At 48.6% G+C, this 17835-nt stretch overlaps 1 protein-coding gene across 1 annotated transcript in view; it reads right to left on the bottom strand.

The window, feature by feature from the left end:
- Cachd1 (cache domain containing 1) overlaps positions 1-17835 on the bottom strand; it is a 153831-nt gene that overhangs the window by 89555 nt on the left and 46441 nt on the right. The window contains exon 2 of the mRNA XM_003479120.5: positions 4184-4246. Coding sequence (XP_003479168.3) covers positions 4184-4246 — 63 coding nt within the window. The remainder of the gene's footprint in view (positions 1-4183; positions 4247-17835) is intronic.

A 17835-nucleotide genomic window follows, 5' to 3' on the forward strand; every position in this document is an offset into this window, starting at 1 on the left:
TGCAAAAATAAAGAAAACCACAACAAAACCGAACGCCCAAGCTGCAAGACAGGCTCTGCACTCCGGAAAGATGGTGAGCACCCAGGTTAGCGATCTGTTCTGAACACATGGTAACCCAGTTCTAGCTCATGGAGCACAGCCCACAGGCAAGCTAGGATACCTCCTAGAGCTGAGAGGATGGGGCCCAAGGAGAGGAAGGAGTCAGGGCGTGGGGCAGAGCAAGAGCAGGGAATCGGACAAGTGGCCAGGGCCACACACTGCTTTCTCCCCGAGCAGGTGGCATAAGTCAGAGATTGCACTGTGGGGACAGCACAGGATGCTGAGTTGTATGTGGAGGGGCAGCAGGGTCACTCGGCTGGACATGGAAACCACCCTGCCCACATTGCCAAAAGATTGTGGGATGTCAGCACAGTGACAGACACACAGACCTGGAGAGCTGAATTAAACTGCAGCAGACGCGGAACTTGGCTAAGGATGAGGAACATGAACGTGCAAAGACAGGATAGATGGTCTAACAGACAGTGCCAGAACATCCTAGAACCCTAGGGGGGAAAAAAATGGAACCAAAGCACTGTTGTGAATCTGATGCCAAAATCCACTCCTAGTCTTAAATGCTCGTGGTAATAGTTTTAGAAGTAACATGGCCAAATATCTTTGCACCTCGGTGTAGAAATGAATTTCTTGAGCAGATTTCTGCTACAAGCAGACATCAAAGGGAAAGACTGGTTCGGGGAGCTTACCTACAATTAATACTTCAATTCGGTGAAAACAGCACGAATTAAAAGGGGCCCACATCTGGGCAAGCATATTAATAAAACATGAATTCACAAGACAATTGAACAGGATTGTTCCAGCCACATGTAGCTCTTTTCATTAAAATCCAGTAACATTTAAGATTTAATTACTCTGGACACATTTCAGGCGAGCAGGAGTCACCGAAGGCTACGGCCAGTCTATCAGATGTCACTAAGGTCTCCATCAGCACAGAAAGCTCCGTGGGTTCCCTAATCTAGACAGTGGCGCTAAAATAGGCAATTTGATTAAAATATGGACAGGTGTTAAAAGACATTTCTATAACAATGAAACAACCCTTCGTGGAAATGTATTATAAACAGCAAAAGTCATCCAAGCCCATCAGGAATAAACAGACTTAACTGCTGAGGTCCACTTAGGGCTCACCGACTAAGCCAGGCTGAAAGGGAGCCTAGGCAGGGCAGAGAACACCTGTGGTGTCAGTTACTAAGGCTGAGCCGGAGCTACCTTCAAGCTGGGTATCACCTCGAGGTCCAGGCCAAGAAAAAGGTCAGGGGACTGAATACTGAAGAAGACAGATCTGGAACCTGGGAAGAGCAGCAGGCCTCTGTCTAGTCATGCGAAGCACTGGGGGTCAGGAGTTCTACTGCAGAGATGAGGCTGTGTCCATCCGAGCCAAGCATCACCCAGCTTAGACATACATGGTGACACACACCATCCTACCTGCCCTTAGCATGAGGCAAGTGGAAATAAAGTTCCACAATGAAAGGCAAGCATCGTGGCCCTCACCTGTAATCCCAGCACTGTGGGAGGCTGAGGCAGGAGGATTACAAATTTGAGTCCCACCTAGGGAACTTAGAAAGACCTTGTCTCAAACCAAGAATTGATTTGGGGAATGAATATACACAAAACAAATCGAAACATGAGAAAAGCAAGAGAAAGGTCAGTAAAAAATTAGAATAAGGTTCAGTCTGGGAGACAAAGGGCAACCCCCTCTTCCTTGTGACTGTGTCTGGTGACACTGTCTTTACGGGGTGGTGGCAGGGTGAGATGTCCATCTTCATGCTGCACTTCTGTGTTTTACACGTCTTTGCATTTTGATAAATTTCACTATTTAAAAAAAGGCAGCTTAGTTCCTTCCTAGTGTTTCTTTGGTTTTTTTTTCTTTCTTGACAGTGTTGCTACGTACAGTTTTAAAGTAAACGCTGTCAAATTAAAAATGCAGGTAGCACACATGTGGGTCCACCTGATTTGGAAAACCGGCTCTCTTCGTGGTCCTGAGACCACGAGGCAGGAGGCCCTTGGGGCCCCGGCTTCCTCAGTCCTGAGAGGTCTGTCTCTCTCTATGTACTGGACAAACATCTCTGAGATAAGAATGGAAACGGCTTTGCACCTGGGCTCAACTGGCTGCTTTAAAGCTAGGCATGGCAGGGCACACCTGTAATCCCAGCACTCGGGGGACTAAGACAGGAGGATCATTGTGAGTTTGAGGCCAACCTGGGCTACAAAGTGAGCACAAGGCCACCCTGAACTGCATAGTGAGATCCTGTTTCAAAAAAAAAAAAAAAAAAGGATGCTTTAATTTTAAACAATTAGTATTTAATTTAAGGTGAGTTTGGTACTGCAGGCTTCCGAACTAGTCAAGTAAGGCAATGTCATCAGTGGAAGAAAACAAAACAGCTTTCACATCTGGAAGCAGCTCAAGGAAGACCAAGCATTATATTTGTTACTTCAAGGACATGGGCAAAGCTGATAGCCCTGGATCGGTTTCTTTGAAATGTTATCAAATGGCCTCTGGTTGCCTAAGAAGTTTCCTCAACTATTCTGTGTATAGAAATCTTTTCCCGTCAACACCCCTCCTGATTTAATGACCCCGAAGTGCTGTCTACCTTCCTGTAATCAGAACAAGACAGGAATTATGACACTCAAGTTTGCTGCAGAAACCCACATTGTGCTCACCCAGTTTCAAGGCATTAGTTTAAAAGAAAAACATCAAGCTGAGCAAAACAGCGTGCAGATAACTACTTTAAGTTTAACCTGCAGAAGCCAATAAAAATGTCAGTGTCTATAAACAGGAAATGCTGCACTTCCAGATTAAGCCACAATAATTTATTATAAATAAACAGCCTATAAATAACTTCACTCTCCTGACACTTGCAAAGCCTCTCCATCTTACGTAGTACCACTTAAGTTCAAATTAAGCTCAAGCTGCTCTGCATGTATAAAATACAGCAGGAACTCTGGGGTTTCAGTTACTGTACACTTTCCTGTAACTGTCTGTTGTTTCGTGGACACACTCTGCCACGGTCCGCTTCTTAGCTTGGTTCTGTTCTGGGTTTTGTTTTTTGTTTTGACTTAAGTTTCAAAACTGGCTTCCAATTACCAGTTGATGGTCACATTCTGTAATGAAGTTGGTAGATTAGCTGAAATTAAAACCAACTCCTTTCGGCTACGCTTGTTTTCAACCCAGATCAATTATTTACAGCCATGCTCACTGACACTGTTTGAATTCAGGAGGCCCGAATCTATCTGAAGCCTGCTACACATAAAGTAAACAGAACCTGGCCTCAAAACTTCTTGACTCCACAGAGCACGGAGAGAAGATGAAGCCGGAAGGAGAAAAAGGAGAACGAAGAAAGCAGGAGAGGAAAAGAACAGACGAGCCAACACTCACGGAGGCCCCGTGTGCCATAGGCATCCGCATGCGCGGCTTCCTTTTACCCCAGTGAGCGCAGCACCCCAGAGTCTACTGGGGCAGATGTTATGATCCCCTCATTCAAGACTGGGACAACGGCCAGCTTCGCTTGGGGTGCACACCTGTGAACCCCGCTACTCAGACCAGCTGACGTAGGACTTGCTGGGTGACTTGCTGAGATGCTGTTTTCAAAATAAAAGCAAAAGGGTTGGGAATGTAACTCAGCGGTACAACAATCAGCTACTATTCAGGGTGGCTCAATTATCAGGACCAAGAAGGACAAAGGAAAGGAAGAAGACTGGACACTGCAAGCCCAAAGGGGTAAGCTGTTTACCAGGGTCATAGAGCAAAAAAGAAACAGATTTCAAATAAGCCTGGGCACATATTTTCTACATGAGGTGAAATAATGTTCAATATTTTTAATTTTAGGATGTTTAACGGTGTTCATACCAGCCAGGGCTACAAAGCAAGCTCAAGGCTGGCCTAAACTACAGAGCAAGACCCTGTCTCAAACAAAACCAACAACAATAAAGCCAAATCATGAACAGCAGAAAAACACCCATATAATTAATTATTCTTTCAAGGCTTCTGAGATCTGGAGGTGTAGGAGTGTCACCACGGCGGATCAAATGCCGGCAAAGGTACTGAGAGCACAGAACGCATCCAGCAGCGGCCACGGGAAGGTCGAGGAAGCCAGGTCGGGACGGGGCCTGAGGCCTGGGTCCCGATTCTTACCTGCTGAACCTCGCTTTCTCCGTTGGAGACTTTCTCCGTGTACACAAAGGAGTTGAAAATCCGCTACAACAGAAAGAAAACAGAGGAACGTTAGATTTTCCAAACCAGAGAATCACTTTCTGTACACAAGATAGAATACTTTGCTGTGTGAAAACCACATACAGTCAAGGAGAAAACATTTAGTTAAAACGCAGTGACTTTGCAGAGAGAAACACGAGTATCAGCCAGCGTCACCAGTGCTTACATAAGCTCTACCCAGGCCCTTCTGCAGTGAAGTAAGCCAGATGTTACCCTACACCTCTCATTTTCACAAACACATTCACTATAGATTTCCAGAGCCTGTCCTATTTTCTCCAACTAGTGTCGTCTGACGAAGCTGTGTTTCTCATTTAATCCCAAGCTCCCTGCATGCTGGAATTGTTTATGCACACTAAAATCCAGTGCAGGGAAGCTCGCCGAGGGGTTCTTTCCATGCATCTCACATGGCTCTGCGGCCAAGACCTACCCAGTATCACCCACTGCCTGCAGCCTGGGAGCCAGTGTCCCTCAGGAGCTGGGTGTGAGGGGGCTCCCAAGTGTGGGTGACCTAAATGGGGGGGGGGTCTGTTCTCCGCAGGCGGAGAGTGGCACCCAGCACTCACCTCCTCCCCAGCCATTGCACACGGAGCTCACAACCAAACCTCCTCCTTCCTGAGCAATCCCAAGAGTGACCAAGGGACCCAGGAAAAAGTGAGGCCCCAAGTGATGCATCTATTAGAGATGGGGAGACACAAAGAGCAGCCTCGTCTGTATCTCCAAGCCTTCAGGTGGCCGGCTGAACTCCCTGGGAAGGAGTCAGACATGGAGAGGTGCCCCAAGTTTCCTTTCTCTTCCTATGCTGCTGCCAAATTTTTGGCATCAGGGACCGAGAACCAAACACACCTGCGTGGCACGGGGAGAGACAAGCGCCAAGCCCCTCGACAATCCCGACAGGATGCGGGCGAAGGGCTGAGGCTGGGAAGCAGAGTGGGGAGAGATGCACTAGTGGAAATCAGAGATGCGGCAGCTGGAATGCCGGCTTAGAAAACTGTAGCCCTGAATCCTCCAAGGTGCTGACGGCCCCCTGCCTTCCTCAGAAGGATGCTGCTTTAACCGCAGCACTAATGACAATGCTGCTTGTGTTTGTTGACTGCTCAGAGTGGGGGTGATGCTGTTTTATGCCTGTGGCATTGGCTTTTCTGATTCTTGTGAGAGGCCTTTGCTCACTGGAACAAGGCCGCCGTACTGCCTTGGTTGCTGACTGGAGGAGACTGGAGCAAATTTACCGAACGCCTAAGTCACACACACACACACACACACACACACACACACACACACGGGACCTATTGTGTATATCCTAATCAGTCTTCATGAAAAGATTGCTCATACTCTAGAGATAAAAAACTGAGACCCACAGAAGTGGAAAAAATTGCTCAAAATGACTTGGCAATGCTGGAATTTGAACCCAAGCTGTGGTTTCTATATCTGGTGTTCCTAACTTTATGTCTCCCAAGACTCTGCAACCTGGTTGCTTTACACATAAATAATTTTCCTGTCCAGTCCCTGACACCTGAACCTAACGTGCAATCAACAGCCCCTATGAGAATCTCCAAATTCAAACAAATACAAAACATTTCCATGACACTTCTGAATGTAAAACAGAACACGCTATGTGCTGAATTTATCTGGCGATAAATGCTACCCTGGCCCTGACTAACCCAGAAAATCATCCACTTGCCACATGGGTCAGCTGATGCACCTGAGCACAGGGTTCTACTCCAGCACGTTTGGCTCTGGACGCCGGGATCCTGCATCCGGAAACATCTCATTTCCCAAGGACTGTGAACCCACAGACATGTGTTCTGGCAGCTCTCAAGTTCCCAGTTCTCCAGAGGCCAGGTCAAGGTCATTCCCAGCTGTGACCCCAAACTTGGGCTATATTTTTATATAATTTGCTTTTTAAAACTGCTCAGCACCAAAGAATGATTTTATTCCAAGGGTGGCCTGATCAGGCCATAGTTTGGGCTGTCATGAAGATAATTAGTTCTGCAGACCTCTCTCTATCCCCGGGTGACAGTACTGGGGTGGCTGAGAGCTTTGGCCATCCCTGGTGGGAGGTCTCACTGGACGCCCAGCGTGGTCAGGGACTGCAATCAGCTTTTGTAACGTGGGGCCTGCAAAGCTTGGCTCTCAACATCCAGCACTTTCACAGCTCACAATTCCAGAAAATCACTGTTTGATCCTCCCAACAACCATCTGTGGTAAACAGGGCAGGGATCTGAAACCGCATTTTACAGCTTCAAAATCCCTGAGCCCAAAACTCAGGAAACATATGCCAGGTAAAGACTGAAAACCGAGGCCACAACTGAGGTCCGGAGTTAGAAACTGGCATTGCCTTAGCGGAACTATTACGTTCATTCACACTGCCTTTCTGTTCTGGGAAGCTTAGGGATCCTAATACCTGCATGTAGAGAATATTTTTTAAAATATTGAAAAAGGTTTGGGCCTCTCTATTTTTAAGCAAAGTGCAAAGTCAGGAGCCATTCCAGAGTCAGTGGCACAAGCTTTATTTTTATACTTTCTATTGCTATGTGAAATTATAGCAAGCAAGCAAGAAAGAAATAAATACAATATTAGGGGTTGCTTCGGGGGAAGGTGACGTGAAAGCCAGAAATTTAAAATTATAGAAGCTCGCTGACATTTTGGTAACCTTGAGATAAAGACTTTCTGGGATATTAGAAGACTTGAAAGAGAAAAATGGAAACGTTTTCCTGAAATGTGAAAATGAGGGGCAATCCCCACAGGCGGGGCCCTCCGTCCTATCCGTGAGGGACTGGGGTGACAGGCCACTGGTGGACTGGCCGCTCCTTCATCTGTGGACACATGTTGGAGACTGGCTGCAAGCTCTACGGTGAACGACACAAGGCTGTTCCTGTCCTTGGTGTGCGCCCAACAGAAGCCTGATCCTCTGTCCACCGAAAGACAAGGACAGCGCAGCTCTTAGTGTCACCTCTGCAACAGCCCCAGGCTGGAAAACCCCAATGCCGATAGGCAACCAAATCCTGGTAAACCCAGTGTATGCAGTTGTGGAATATTCAGCGAACAGAATGACCCACACGGAGTCACTTCACCAGCACAGCACTGAGTGACACAGGCCGGGCGCATGAACAGAGTACACCGTCTTGTTGATACCAGGTCCAAAGACCAGTCCCTCCCTGCTGTTAGCAGTCTGGATGGTGCTGACCCTTCAAAGAGGGTGAATGGACAGGCGGTGGAGGGGCAGCTGGATGCTGAAAGCTTGTCTTGTGAGCTGGGTGTCTGTTGTCGGACCTCGAGAATGCATCAGGCCGGGGCATCACGTCCTTTGTAAGTGTGCTACACCGTGCTCGCCTGAGTACACCGCACACCCATACCCATACGCTTACTCTGAATTCACTCTGGAGCAGTCTCTCCAAAAGGCACACCTGTCATCCCAGCACTCAGGAGGCTGAAGCAGGACTGCTGTGAGTTTGAGGCCAGCCTGGGCTACACAGTGAAACACTGTCCCAAAAAAGGACAATCAGGGGGCTGGGGATTTAGCTCAGTGGCATAAGTGCCTGCCTTGCAAGTGTGTGGTCGTGAGTTCGATCCCCGGTACTGATAAAAAAAAAAAAAGACACAGACACACAGACACATACACACAAGGACAATCAAATGTACCTTGCACTCAACTGTTCTCTTCTATTTTTAAAGCTGTGCATTTCAAAACGAAGGAGCAGGAATCTCTTCCCTGGGCTATGATAAAGAGGGGAAGAAAATACTTAGCCCACCTGAGGCTGCAGGGTAACTCTCCCTCAGGGTGTACCCCGGGGGACAGAGGGCTGCAACTTAGCAAGGAGAAAAGCTGTGGCCCAGCCTGGGGCTCCAAATGCCCCTACTGGATCTAACACATCCTCAGCTTTTATTCCCTAAGCAGGGTCTCCCCTCCCCCCAGCAGGGTCTCCCCTGCCCCCTGCGGAGGGTGCTGCAGCCCAGCAGTCAGCGCTGGAGTCTCCTGCCTGCACAGACACCCAGGGGGTTTCTGGAGGAGGGGGTCCGCACCCTATGCCACCCTCACCTCTGCCAGACCTCAAGCCAGTCTAGAGGAGACAGCACCATGAGGAACTACCCACGGTGACAGCTCTGACGGGATTCTGCCTGCCTCTGCACCCCCATCTTTGCTAAGAAAATTTGGGCTGAGTTTTAACTTCAAAGTGTCTCTTGCTGTTCAGGGTCTCCTACACCAGCATGGAGCTCTAGAAGCTGACCAACACTACGTGACAGTGCTGCCATCTTAACAAACCTAGAAGTCACTGGACAGGGGACTGATGGCAACCTCATCGGAGCGTATGGGGCGGGACACGAATGCATGACTTTAGTCCCTGCAACGCACACCCTGTAAATCACCTTTAGCAGCTCAGAGCTCCCCGTGCCCCAGTGGACAGGGTCCGGCTTCCGGCAGTTTGTTAACTTCACACTGTGAAGCACAGGCAAAGCCCGTGAGAAATGACGTTTTCCTAGCAGGCTGCTGATCTGTATTCTGAGATCACGAATCCATTGCTGTAACTTGTGTAATCTCTGAGCCTGCTCATTCTGGATACAGGTGCTCTGAATAGTAAAAGTACTGAAAGGGTGACCACCAACGGGACAATCTCAAGTAACCAAAATCCCCAACAAGGTTGGTTAAATAACTCCTCATAGCCCCAGAAGCATGTTGTCTAGCTCCCACAAGCATGTTTCTATGGTATTTGTTGTTTAAATTTCAAAAACAGTGTTTACACAGGCAAATATTTTAATTGTGTGTGTGTGTGTGTGTGTGTGTGTCCCCGCATGCAGGAGTGCGGGTGAGCTCCACGCGTGTTATCGTGTGTTAGAAGCGCCTGGGAACCCAAGGCCTGCACTGCACAATTGAGAACACTGAAGCTCTGAGAAGTTAATTTCCCCCCAAAGTTGAACATTAATAAATGCACGTGGCCACACCTGGGTTTGAAACTGGCCTTTCTCAAAGCTGTGTGTGGGGTCATCCAGGCAAGGATCACTTCCTGGGGAAAACTTCGGCAGAACCAAGAAACTGACCAAACAGACATGGAGTTCACCTGTGAATAAACTGCAGTTTCCTTCCTTCCTCCTCCGAGCCTGAAACTGAACGCACACTTCCGTCATAACACAAAACAGCAAGCCCTGGGGGATGGGCTTTGAGTCTCCAAAGAACCGGTTTCAGTTTCCTGACATCTTCACCTCCAGGGAGAAGCAAGCCAGGCACGGATGTCTGACCCTTCCCATAAAACCTAGGCCTTGAACACCGCAGGGCCTGGCAAGGGACCAGGCGATTCCAGCTTGGTAGCAAAGGGAAACCACAGCCATGGAAGAGGCCCACGGCGGGGATTTAAATACTCATCAGTGACACAATAGACGACCTTGTACAAGTCAAGGGCACCCCAGGTACACAAGCCCCCCCACCACCACAGGGCTGTACGGGCTTACTAGCTGCCAGGCGCTGGGCACCTACCCTACTAATCCAGGTCTCTCCGAAATGTGAGGAAGGATTCACACACAAAACATTATAAATCACCATGGTGACAACTCTGTGATCCTGCTCTGCCATTGTTAGTCTTCTAAGAACAGTTTTTTTTTTTCCAAATCCATTTTACTTCAAGGAGAAAAAAGTTTAAAAATATATTTTATAGGAAGAATTTTTCAATAAAAAATTCTAGGTATGTTTTATCTTAAAAGAAAATAAAGCAAAAAAGTCACAAAAAAGAAGTCTGTTAATGACAATTATTTTATGATTGCTGAAAAGGAAGGGAAGAAAAAATATGTGCATAAATGTCTAGTAATTCAAGTCCCACACCGTAGATGTTCATGGTGCTGATGATAATCCACGCCCCCCCCCCCCAAACACTTTTGTGGCAAAGTTGATCTATGAGCTAGGATAATAGAGCACATCCGTCATCCCAGACAGGGCTGTCTCAAAAAATAAAAAGGACACAGATGTAGAGAGCCCAGTGTTTGCTACCCAGGGCTGGGAGAGGAAAGAAAAAGAAGAGACTGTCCTGGCCACAATTAAATACATACAGATGAAGAGAAAGTAGTGTCAGCTCAGGAGAAGCCAGCATGGCTCATGGTTTACTTCACTGCCTTCTGGCTGGAGCTCTGGGGTCCCAGCCTTACGGCTGCACTTCCTCTGTGCGCTGGCCCACGCCGGGATTCCTTCCGCAATGACACAGACACAGCGGACAGCTGTGTTAAATAAACAGGTCACCATCCTACCTGGGTCTGGGACCCAGCAGGCTAGCAGAGGCACCTTGCTCCATAAGAACAAGGGTTGCACATCTCTAAGCAAACTCTCTTCCCAGCGCCGTTAGGTTAGGTGCCAGGTGTGTGCACATGTACACACACACACACACACACACGCAGCCTTTAACACCCTTCCAACCAATGTGAACCTCACACAGTTAGGCAGCCTGGGAAAGTCACGAGCTGGTGACAAGTGCCACCTATGCAAAGGGCTGCGTGTTTGAGGACATTGTCCCTCGAAAGGCATCACAGCAGAAAAAAACAGGCGGGTTCAGCACGGAGACTCTAAAGCAGTCATCTTCGCCAGCGAGGCTCTAGTCTTGATCACTTGATTTCCGGTTCTGGGGTTTAAAACCAGGCACTGGGTGGGGACCCACTGGCCCAGAGGACAAAGCAGAACAGGCCGGAAGCTTTCCAAAACGCAGGCAAGGTTCCAGAGGGTTACCAGGCCCTGTGCTGTTGTTGTTTTGGCTTTCAAAGGGGGGGGGGGGGTAGGGGAAAATGAAGCAAATCAGTTCCACATGCTGGAGACCCAGCCAGCGCGACGAAACGACGTGAGGTACACTTAGGACAGTGCTCCCGGCCACGCTCAGAAACCCAACGCCGCCCAGGCGCTTCGCAGGAAGCCGCCAAATTTCCATCCTGACTCGCACTTTCCTGACTCCCGGATCCAGACTCCCTCACCCCAGCCCCAGATTGCCAGGAAGGCAATTTCTGTGCGTTATGGGGAGGGCAGCTGGAGAAGAGGAGGAAAACAGAGGGAAGGGAGAGGAGTGGAGGGAGGGAGGGAGGACTTCAGGGCTGCACACATCCTCTTGGAGGATGGCACTTCGTTTGTACACACCTTCAAAATTCAGTGTTCTGTGGGTCCAAAACCTCACCCGAAGACAAGGGTCCTCGGACCCTGTCTGCATAGGACAAGGGAAACAGGAAACCAAGGGATGATGGACCTTGCAGACTTAGTGACCCCTGTCTAGTGCGCTTCTGAGTCAACAGAGCCCTTTTAGAGAAGGAAGAGGGTAATAAGGCCCGGCCACAGGAGACACGGAGTCCAGAGCCAAGGGTGCTGCTCTGCACAGGCCGAGCTGTGGGGATCAAGATGCAGCCTCCAGCGTGGTCACTGGAAGCCGGGTTTCTCAGGAGGAGCTTTGGGAAATGTAAGGGCAGTGCACGGAGCAGGATGGCTGGGCCAAGCTGGCGGAGGGCCTCCAAGCTAGGGAAGGCATCGGGTTTTACACAGCTGGGTAGGCACGTGGTAATGTTTTCTGCACGGTAAGTGAATACACATGTAGTTTCCATGAACTAAAGAGCTGTTAAAAGGGTCTCACCGGGGAGTGACCGGATGAGGGAGGTGTGCTAAGAGGGCTCGCATCCACACGCTCAGAGCCACACAGCCTCGTCCCTGCACTCTTCCTACCCTTTCTCAGCACAGCGAGGCCGTCACAGGGCCTAGGCGGCATCCAAGAGCCAAGGGCAACTCTCAGAACGGACTCCTCTGTGAGCCTGGTCTCAGAGGACCTGGATCAAGTCCTCCAAGTGCCATTGCGATCGGTTCTAGAGCTCGATGGTACTTGTGTGGTGTAGGATTCCGGATGCCACTGAGAAATAATGGCTTTAAATAACTAAAAGAAAACCAACTGTCAGAGTTTAAAGTGAAGCTGCCACGTTGCATCCTGCCCAAGAGGAAGCCCAGCTTCTGACACTTCAAAACAACTCTTGGAAGCTCCCGTGATGCCTTTGCAGTGAGCTGCTCACTGACACTGCATCCAAAGAGATGTTTTATAAATGTGTTTTAGGCGACTTCTTTCACTGAAAGATGCTTTTGCAGAATAATCGCTAATGGCAGAAACTGTTGTGCATAACTAATAATGTCCAATGATTATCAATCTCCCTGGGCCAAGGCTCATTCCCCTGTGAGTTGAAAGCTCAGTTAGATTCCGCAACGCACGGTGAGCCCAAAATTCCCATCTGCAAGGATGCCACAATTTTCCTGAAATGCCAGCTGCTAGGTTTATTAAAAAGCTACTAATGCGAAGCCTTTCTGTCGTGTGGGTGGCCTTAGAACAATAAACCTGCTGGTGAAATTGGCCTGTTAAAAATATTTATAAACATTTCTCTGACAAGTCCAGCGTGCCAAGTGCTGACGAATGAATATTTTAATATGAAAACTTAAAGCACAGAGACCCATTCTTGAACATAATGAGTTTACACGGGGCAAGCAGGAAGCCTTTGTGGAATGCACGCGACGTTTGGTTGACTACGAAGTTGTCTTCCAAATAGGGCCCCTGGCTCTTGCAGCCAGGGCGTCCGTCACCCCAAGCCGGGTCCCTGTCACTTGTCCTGAGTACCTGAGCACCCTCTCCCTGTGAGGACTGTGTGATTCACAACAGTGACAACTAACATCTTGGCTGAGTGACGGCTCTCGGGCTTCAGATTCTCAGTATAATTTTTATCAATAAACTATAGATAGAAATTCTTTTCAAGGTTTTAGGATGAACAAAAAGGCAAAAGGCATTAAAAACAAAAAACCTGCTCTATTTGTTTGCCATGCCAGTGTGGCCTCAAAGGGTTAAATCTGCACCCAGAGCTGGGAGTCGGCCTCGGCCTGGGTTGAGGCTGACTACCTGGGCACACTAAGAACTCAACCATGACCCGGAAAACCCTGCACAGAACTCAAGTCTCACAGATACAGCTCACCAGGGATTCGAGGCCTGCTCCCAAATCGGCATTTCCGAAGCCTCCCAGGGTGGTGAGATGGTCCCAAAACTACATTTCAGGGACCAGTTTCGAGACTGAAGGCCAAATGCAGGCAGCCCTTTCCCCAGGGGCTTCTCCAGGTTTCCTCCGGGACCCACGTGTGCAGGGAACAGGGCTTTCCCAGCCCAGCACGGTCTGGCCACAAGGCCCTCTGCCCCCCTCCCCAGGTTTGCAGGCAGAGCCGTGTCTGGAAAGCGTTTCTGACCAATTAAGCAGAGTTGGCACAATCACCAGCAGCTAGCCAAGCAGTGTTTAATGAGTCAGTAAAACATCCGGTGTGGCTTGACGGTTTTTTCTTTTGGTTTCTTGAGACAGGGTCTTGCTATGTGGTCCAGACTGACCTGGGACCCACTATGGATCCCAGGCTGGTCGTGAACTTCTGGTGATCCTCTTGCCTCAGCCTGCTGAGTGCTGGGAAGACAGGCAAGCACCTTCACACTCAGCTCTGACGGTTCACGTGACAGGAGGGGAAAGCAAGCACGCGAAGCTACGTGAGAGGTCACAGCAGCTGCAGGCAGGACCCAGTACGCTGGCTTTCTGCCCCCACTATTAAGTTTTTGACCACGGTATTTTTGCAAAATCTGGCTAACCTAGATACTGAATTAAAAACCAAACCACATTTATTTACACTGCAATGCCAGTTGGAACAGGAAGAGAAGGTATATTCTCTGAAACTACTGACCAAGGACGAAACCGGAACATCAAATTATTCTCCCCACCAAGCAAATATTTAAGCTGGCTGGAGTCCCGAAGTGGGGGAGCAGGTGAGGGGTGAGCTTGGGCTCTGGACGCACGGAGTCTGGATACTCCGTCCTGGAGCCTCTGTTGTCCTATCTCTGAGAATGGGTACAGTGGTACCCGTCTTTGGGGAGTGACCACTAACAGGAATATTTCTCCTGGGGCGGGTGAAACGGGTTCTAACCCCAGGTCAGGTTAATCACCGTACAGATGTAAAGCCAACCCTAAGAAGCACACGTCACTGGGTGCCTCGTGGGGTACGTGGTTTCGATGGCACCCACCCACGGTCATCATCCAGAGGGCTTAGTGACCATTTGCTAGGCCTGCCAGGGAGCGCACAGTAGGTGCTTGGGTGGTTGCCTGTTACAGGAGGCGACTCCTTTGGACAACTGAATGCAGGTGTCCTGCGCTCTGGGTGAATCATTTGGGGATGACAGTGCACGCACGGTGTGTACCCTTGTTGTCCCGATTGATGGCTTTGAAATTTTGTTGCAGCTGCTGCTGCTGCTGCTTCTCCTCCACAGCTAGGAGGGCAGTGTCATCCCGGTGGCCCAGGGCAGCGCTTCAAAAGTCCTGCACCAGCAAAGTTCAAATCAACGTTTCTCTTGTGAATCCCCTGCAATGTCAGTAATGGTTCTCCCTCTATTGAACTTCTGTAAAAATCCAAATTTCTGTAGCACATTTTACATTCCAGCTAGAAGAAATTTTTGAGCTAGAGAGAGGAGACAGTGACAAAGGGAAAGGAAAGAGGGAGACAGGAAGGAAGTAAAAGAAGGAAGGAAGGATAGAAGAATAAAGGAAAAAAGGGAGGAAAGAGAAAGATCAACTACTAGTTGGGGAAAAAAAAAAAACAAAAATTTTCAAAACTTCAGGCCCTGACAGCTACTCTCCACTTGTGTCCAACAAGTTCAGGACTGAGGTAAGTTTTAGGCTTCCTATAAGGACAGGAAGAAGAAATGAAGGAAGGAACAAAGTGCTTCGACCAGCAGTCTTTGCCTTCCCATGAACCTGTTTTACAAAAGAGGAAATGAGGACCTGACATGATGCACAACAGTGTAACGTCCTCCAGTTTTCTCTCACATCCAATGCATGTGTGAGGCAGGCTGCTTTTTCCACAATGTTGAGCTTTCCAAAATCAAAGCCAAGGGATGGAATCAAGGCTAGATCCTGTGGTCCCTTTAGCTGCTGGAGAAGGTAGTGAATTTCTTACATCCTAGCTTTTGCCTGTCCCATGTTCTAGAAAGCAATATCCTAGAACATTCCAGAACATTCTGAAATGTTCTGGAGTATTCTGGAAATGCTTGCCAGTTGTGGCCTAGCTCTTTCTGTTACTTTTATGGGGTAGCTGGACATAAGGCTCCAAGGCTCTGTGGGAAATCAGCACTAAGGCAGTCCTGTCCTTAAAGAGCTCAGAGGAGCAGGGAAGAGATAGATTCTGAAAGATTTGCTGCAAGCATGACAAGAGGGACCCAACAGGAACCCCACAGGAGAGAAGACAGCAGCACAGTGGTCACCAGGTGGCCTGGAACACAGTCCTCAAGAACACAAATCTGTACTTTTTATCTGCTCCTCTAATGAAATTTTATACACAATTACAGGTGGAAAAAAATGCAATAGAGAGAAAACATATCCACCATGAAATTCTGCACCTCTGTCTCACTCACAGAACTCAACACGAATCCTGCTCTGCAAATGAATGCTTTAAAAATGAATACTGCAGTGAACTAGAACTAGGGCACAACGGCACTGCACGTCTGCACCCAGCGTGAATCTGCTGAAGAAAAGCATCCGAAACGCAGCAATGCTGACAACCTGTCTAGCATTTATTTCTTCACTCATTAGCAGCTGCAAACCCACAAGGCAAGCTGGTCCGTCCTCAGCTCAGAGAGCCTGGGTGCCGCCACTGCTACCACACAAGGGAGACATAGTCCTGTCCCCGCCACCACCACCCAGGAGTCTCTGAACAGGGCTGGGGTGGGCGAGAGGCAGGATGCTTTTCACAGGGTCCACAGCACGTTAAGGACGGGAGAGGATGCACCATCAGGAATGGTGGCGTGGTGTTACCAGGGGCGGACTCATACTCAGTTCCCTGCAGGAGGATTTCCCCAGTTTCTTTCCTGTAATTCCTACTGGAAGCTGGAGAAAAAGTGTTCATTTTCATGTCTTTGCTCTTCTCCAGGAAAAGGGGAGAACTGAAGACTGACGTACACCTCAGCTCACCTTTTCCATTCATCATTCCGGGAAAGAGCCGGCTGGTTAGCAATGACAACCACCAAAAGCAGAGCCATGTGACGCCTGTGACGCAGAAGGGGGACAGCCAGGTCAAATGGAATTTCTAGTTTCAGTTTTTCTGAGCAATCTCCATATGATTTCCACAGTGGTTGTACCAGTTTACATCCTTGATTACTTTTCTCATTGCTGAGCCGAGACACCAACACCCAGAGTGAAGGAGGGAGGAGAGGTGAGTTTAGCCCAAGGCGGCTGAGGTTTCGGTCCGTAGTCAGCTGGCTCCAAGGCAGGGTGGCATCGCAGAGGAGAAACAGCTGAGGGCGGCAGGAGGGAGCAAAGCAGCAAGGGGTGAGGACAGCACTTTCTGTCCCCTCTGTGTCATCCAGGCTGCTGGAGCGGCAGCACTCACACTTCATCCCAGCATTGCACCAGGCATCCGTCTCAGTGTCACGCACTCTAGGCCCAGCCCCCCTGAAAAGCCCTGCCTGTGATTGCATGAGGCTTTGGGGGGACATAGGACACAGCTGTGACACATCCCCACCAACAATGTAGACGGTTCCCCTCCTCGGCCTCATCAGCACTTGTTACTGTTTTTTTTTTTTTCTTTTTTGATGATTCTTTCTAGAATGTAGATGTAATAAATCAGACATACAAGCTTACATGTTACATAACTTCTCTTAGAAACCCTAAGCATAAATATTTTTAAACAATAAAAATGAAGGGCTAAGGTTAGATCATCGGTAAAGCATCTGCCTGGCAAGCACAAAGTCGTGAGTTCCACCCCCAATACCAAAAAACAAAAAGATTGATATATTTTAGCTGGTTATGGTGGGATACGCCTGCAATCCCAGCACTTGGGAGGCTGAGGTGGGAGGATCATTGTGAGTTTGAGGCCGGCCTGGGCTACAAAGTGAGCTCAAGGTCAACCTGAGCCATATAGTGAAACCTTATCTCAGAAAAAAAACCAAAAATGAAACAAAACAAAAGAATGAAAAATAAAACAAGGAGACAGATCTTCTGCAAATGGGAAAGGAATCCATAGGTGAAAAGGGAGAAGGGAAAGAGGGATAAAAAGAAATAAGAGGTATTAGCTGGGTGCGGTGGTGTATGCCTGTAATCTCAGCCCTTGGGAGGCTGAGGCAGGAGGACTGCTGTGAGTTTGAGAGCAGCCTGGACTACCTACTGAGTTCAAGGTCAGCCTATGCTACACAGCAAGAATGTGTCTCAAAAAAAAAAAAAAAAAAACCCAAAACAAAAGGAAAACATAATCATCTTATGAAACCATCAGGGTCACTCTCGACTATGTCTTTCATGTTATTTTAGTCAGTCAGTCTTTTAACAATGATATAAAAATGACAATGTAGAGGCAAAACCCTACAGCTGTGGAAGCGAGAAGAAGCCTGTGAGGTGACGAGAAACTGCAGAGGTACAGCCCATCCGACCTGGGCCTGCAGGACAGGAACTTGGCTCTGGCCAAGAGCCAAGAGACCTATGCACGGTAAATCTCTCTGTGCCCTACTAGAAGGACCCTCCTGAAATTGACTTCCGGTCATCTTGATTGAAAAGATAACAGAGGGCCAAACAGGGCCGCCAGG

This window comes from Cavia porcellus, unplaced genomic scaffold (assembly GCF_034190915.1).
Source record: "Cavia porcellus strain 051 isolate PalLab524CR breed Dunkin Hartley unplaced genomic scaffold, mCavPor4.1 scaffold_1, whole genome shotgun sequence".
Lineage (NCBI taxonomy): Eukaryota > Metazoa > Chordata > Mammalia > Rodentia > Caviidae > Cavia > Cavia porcellus.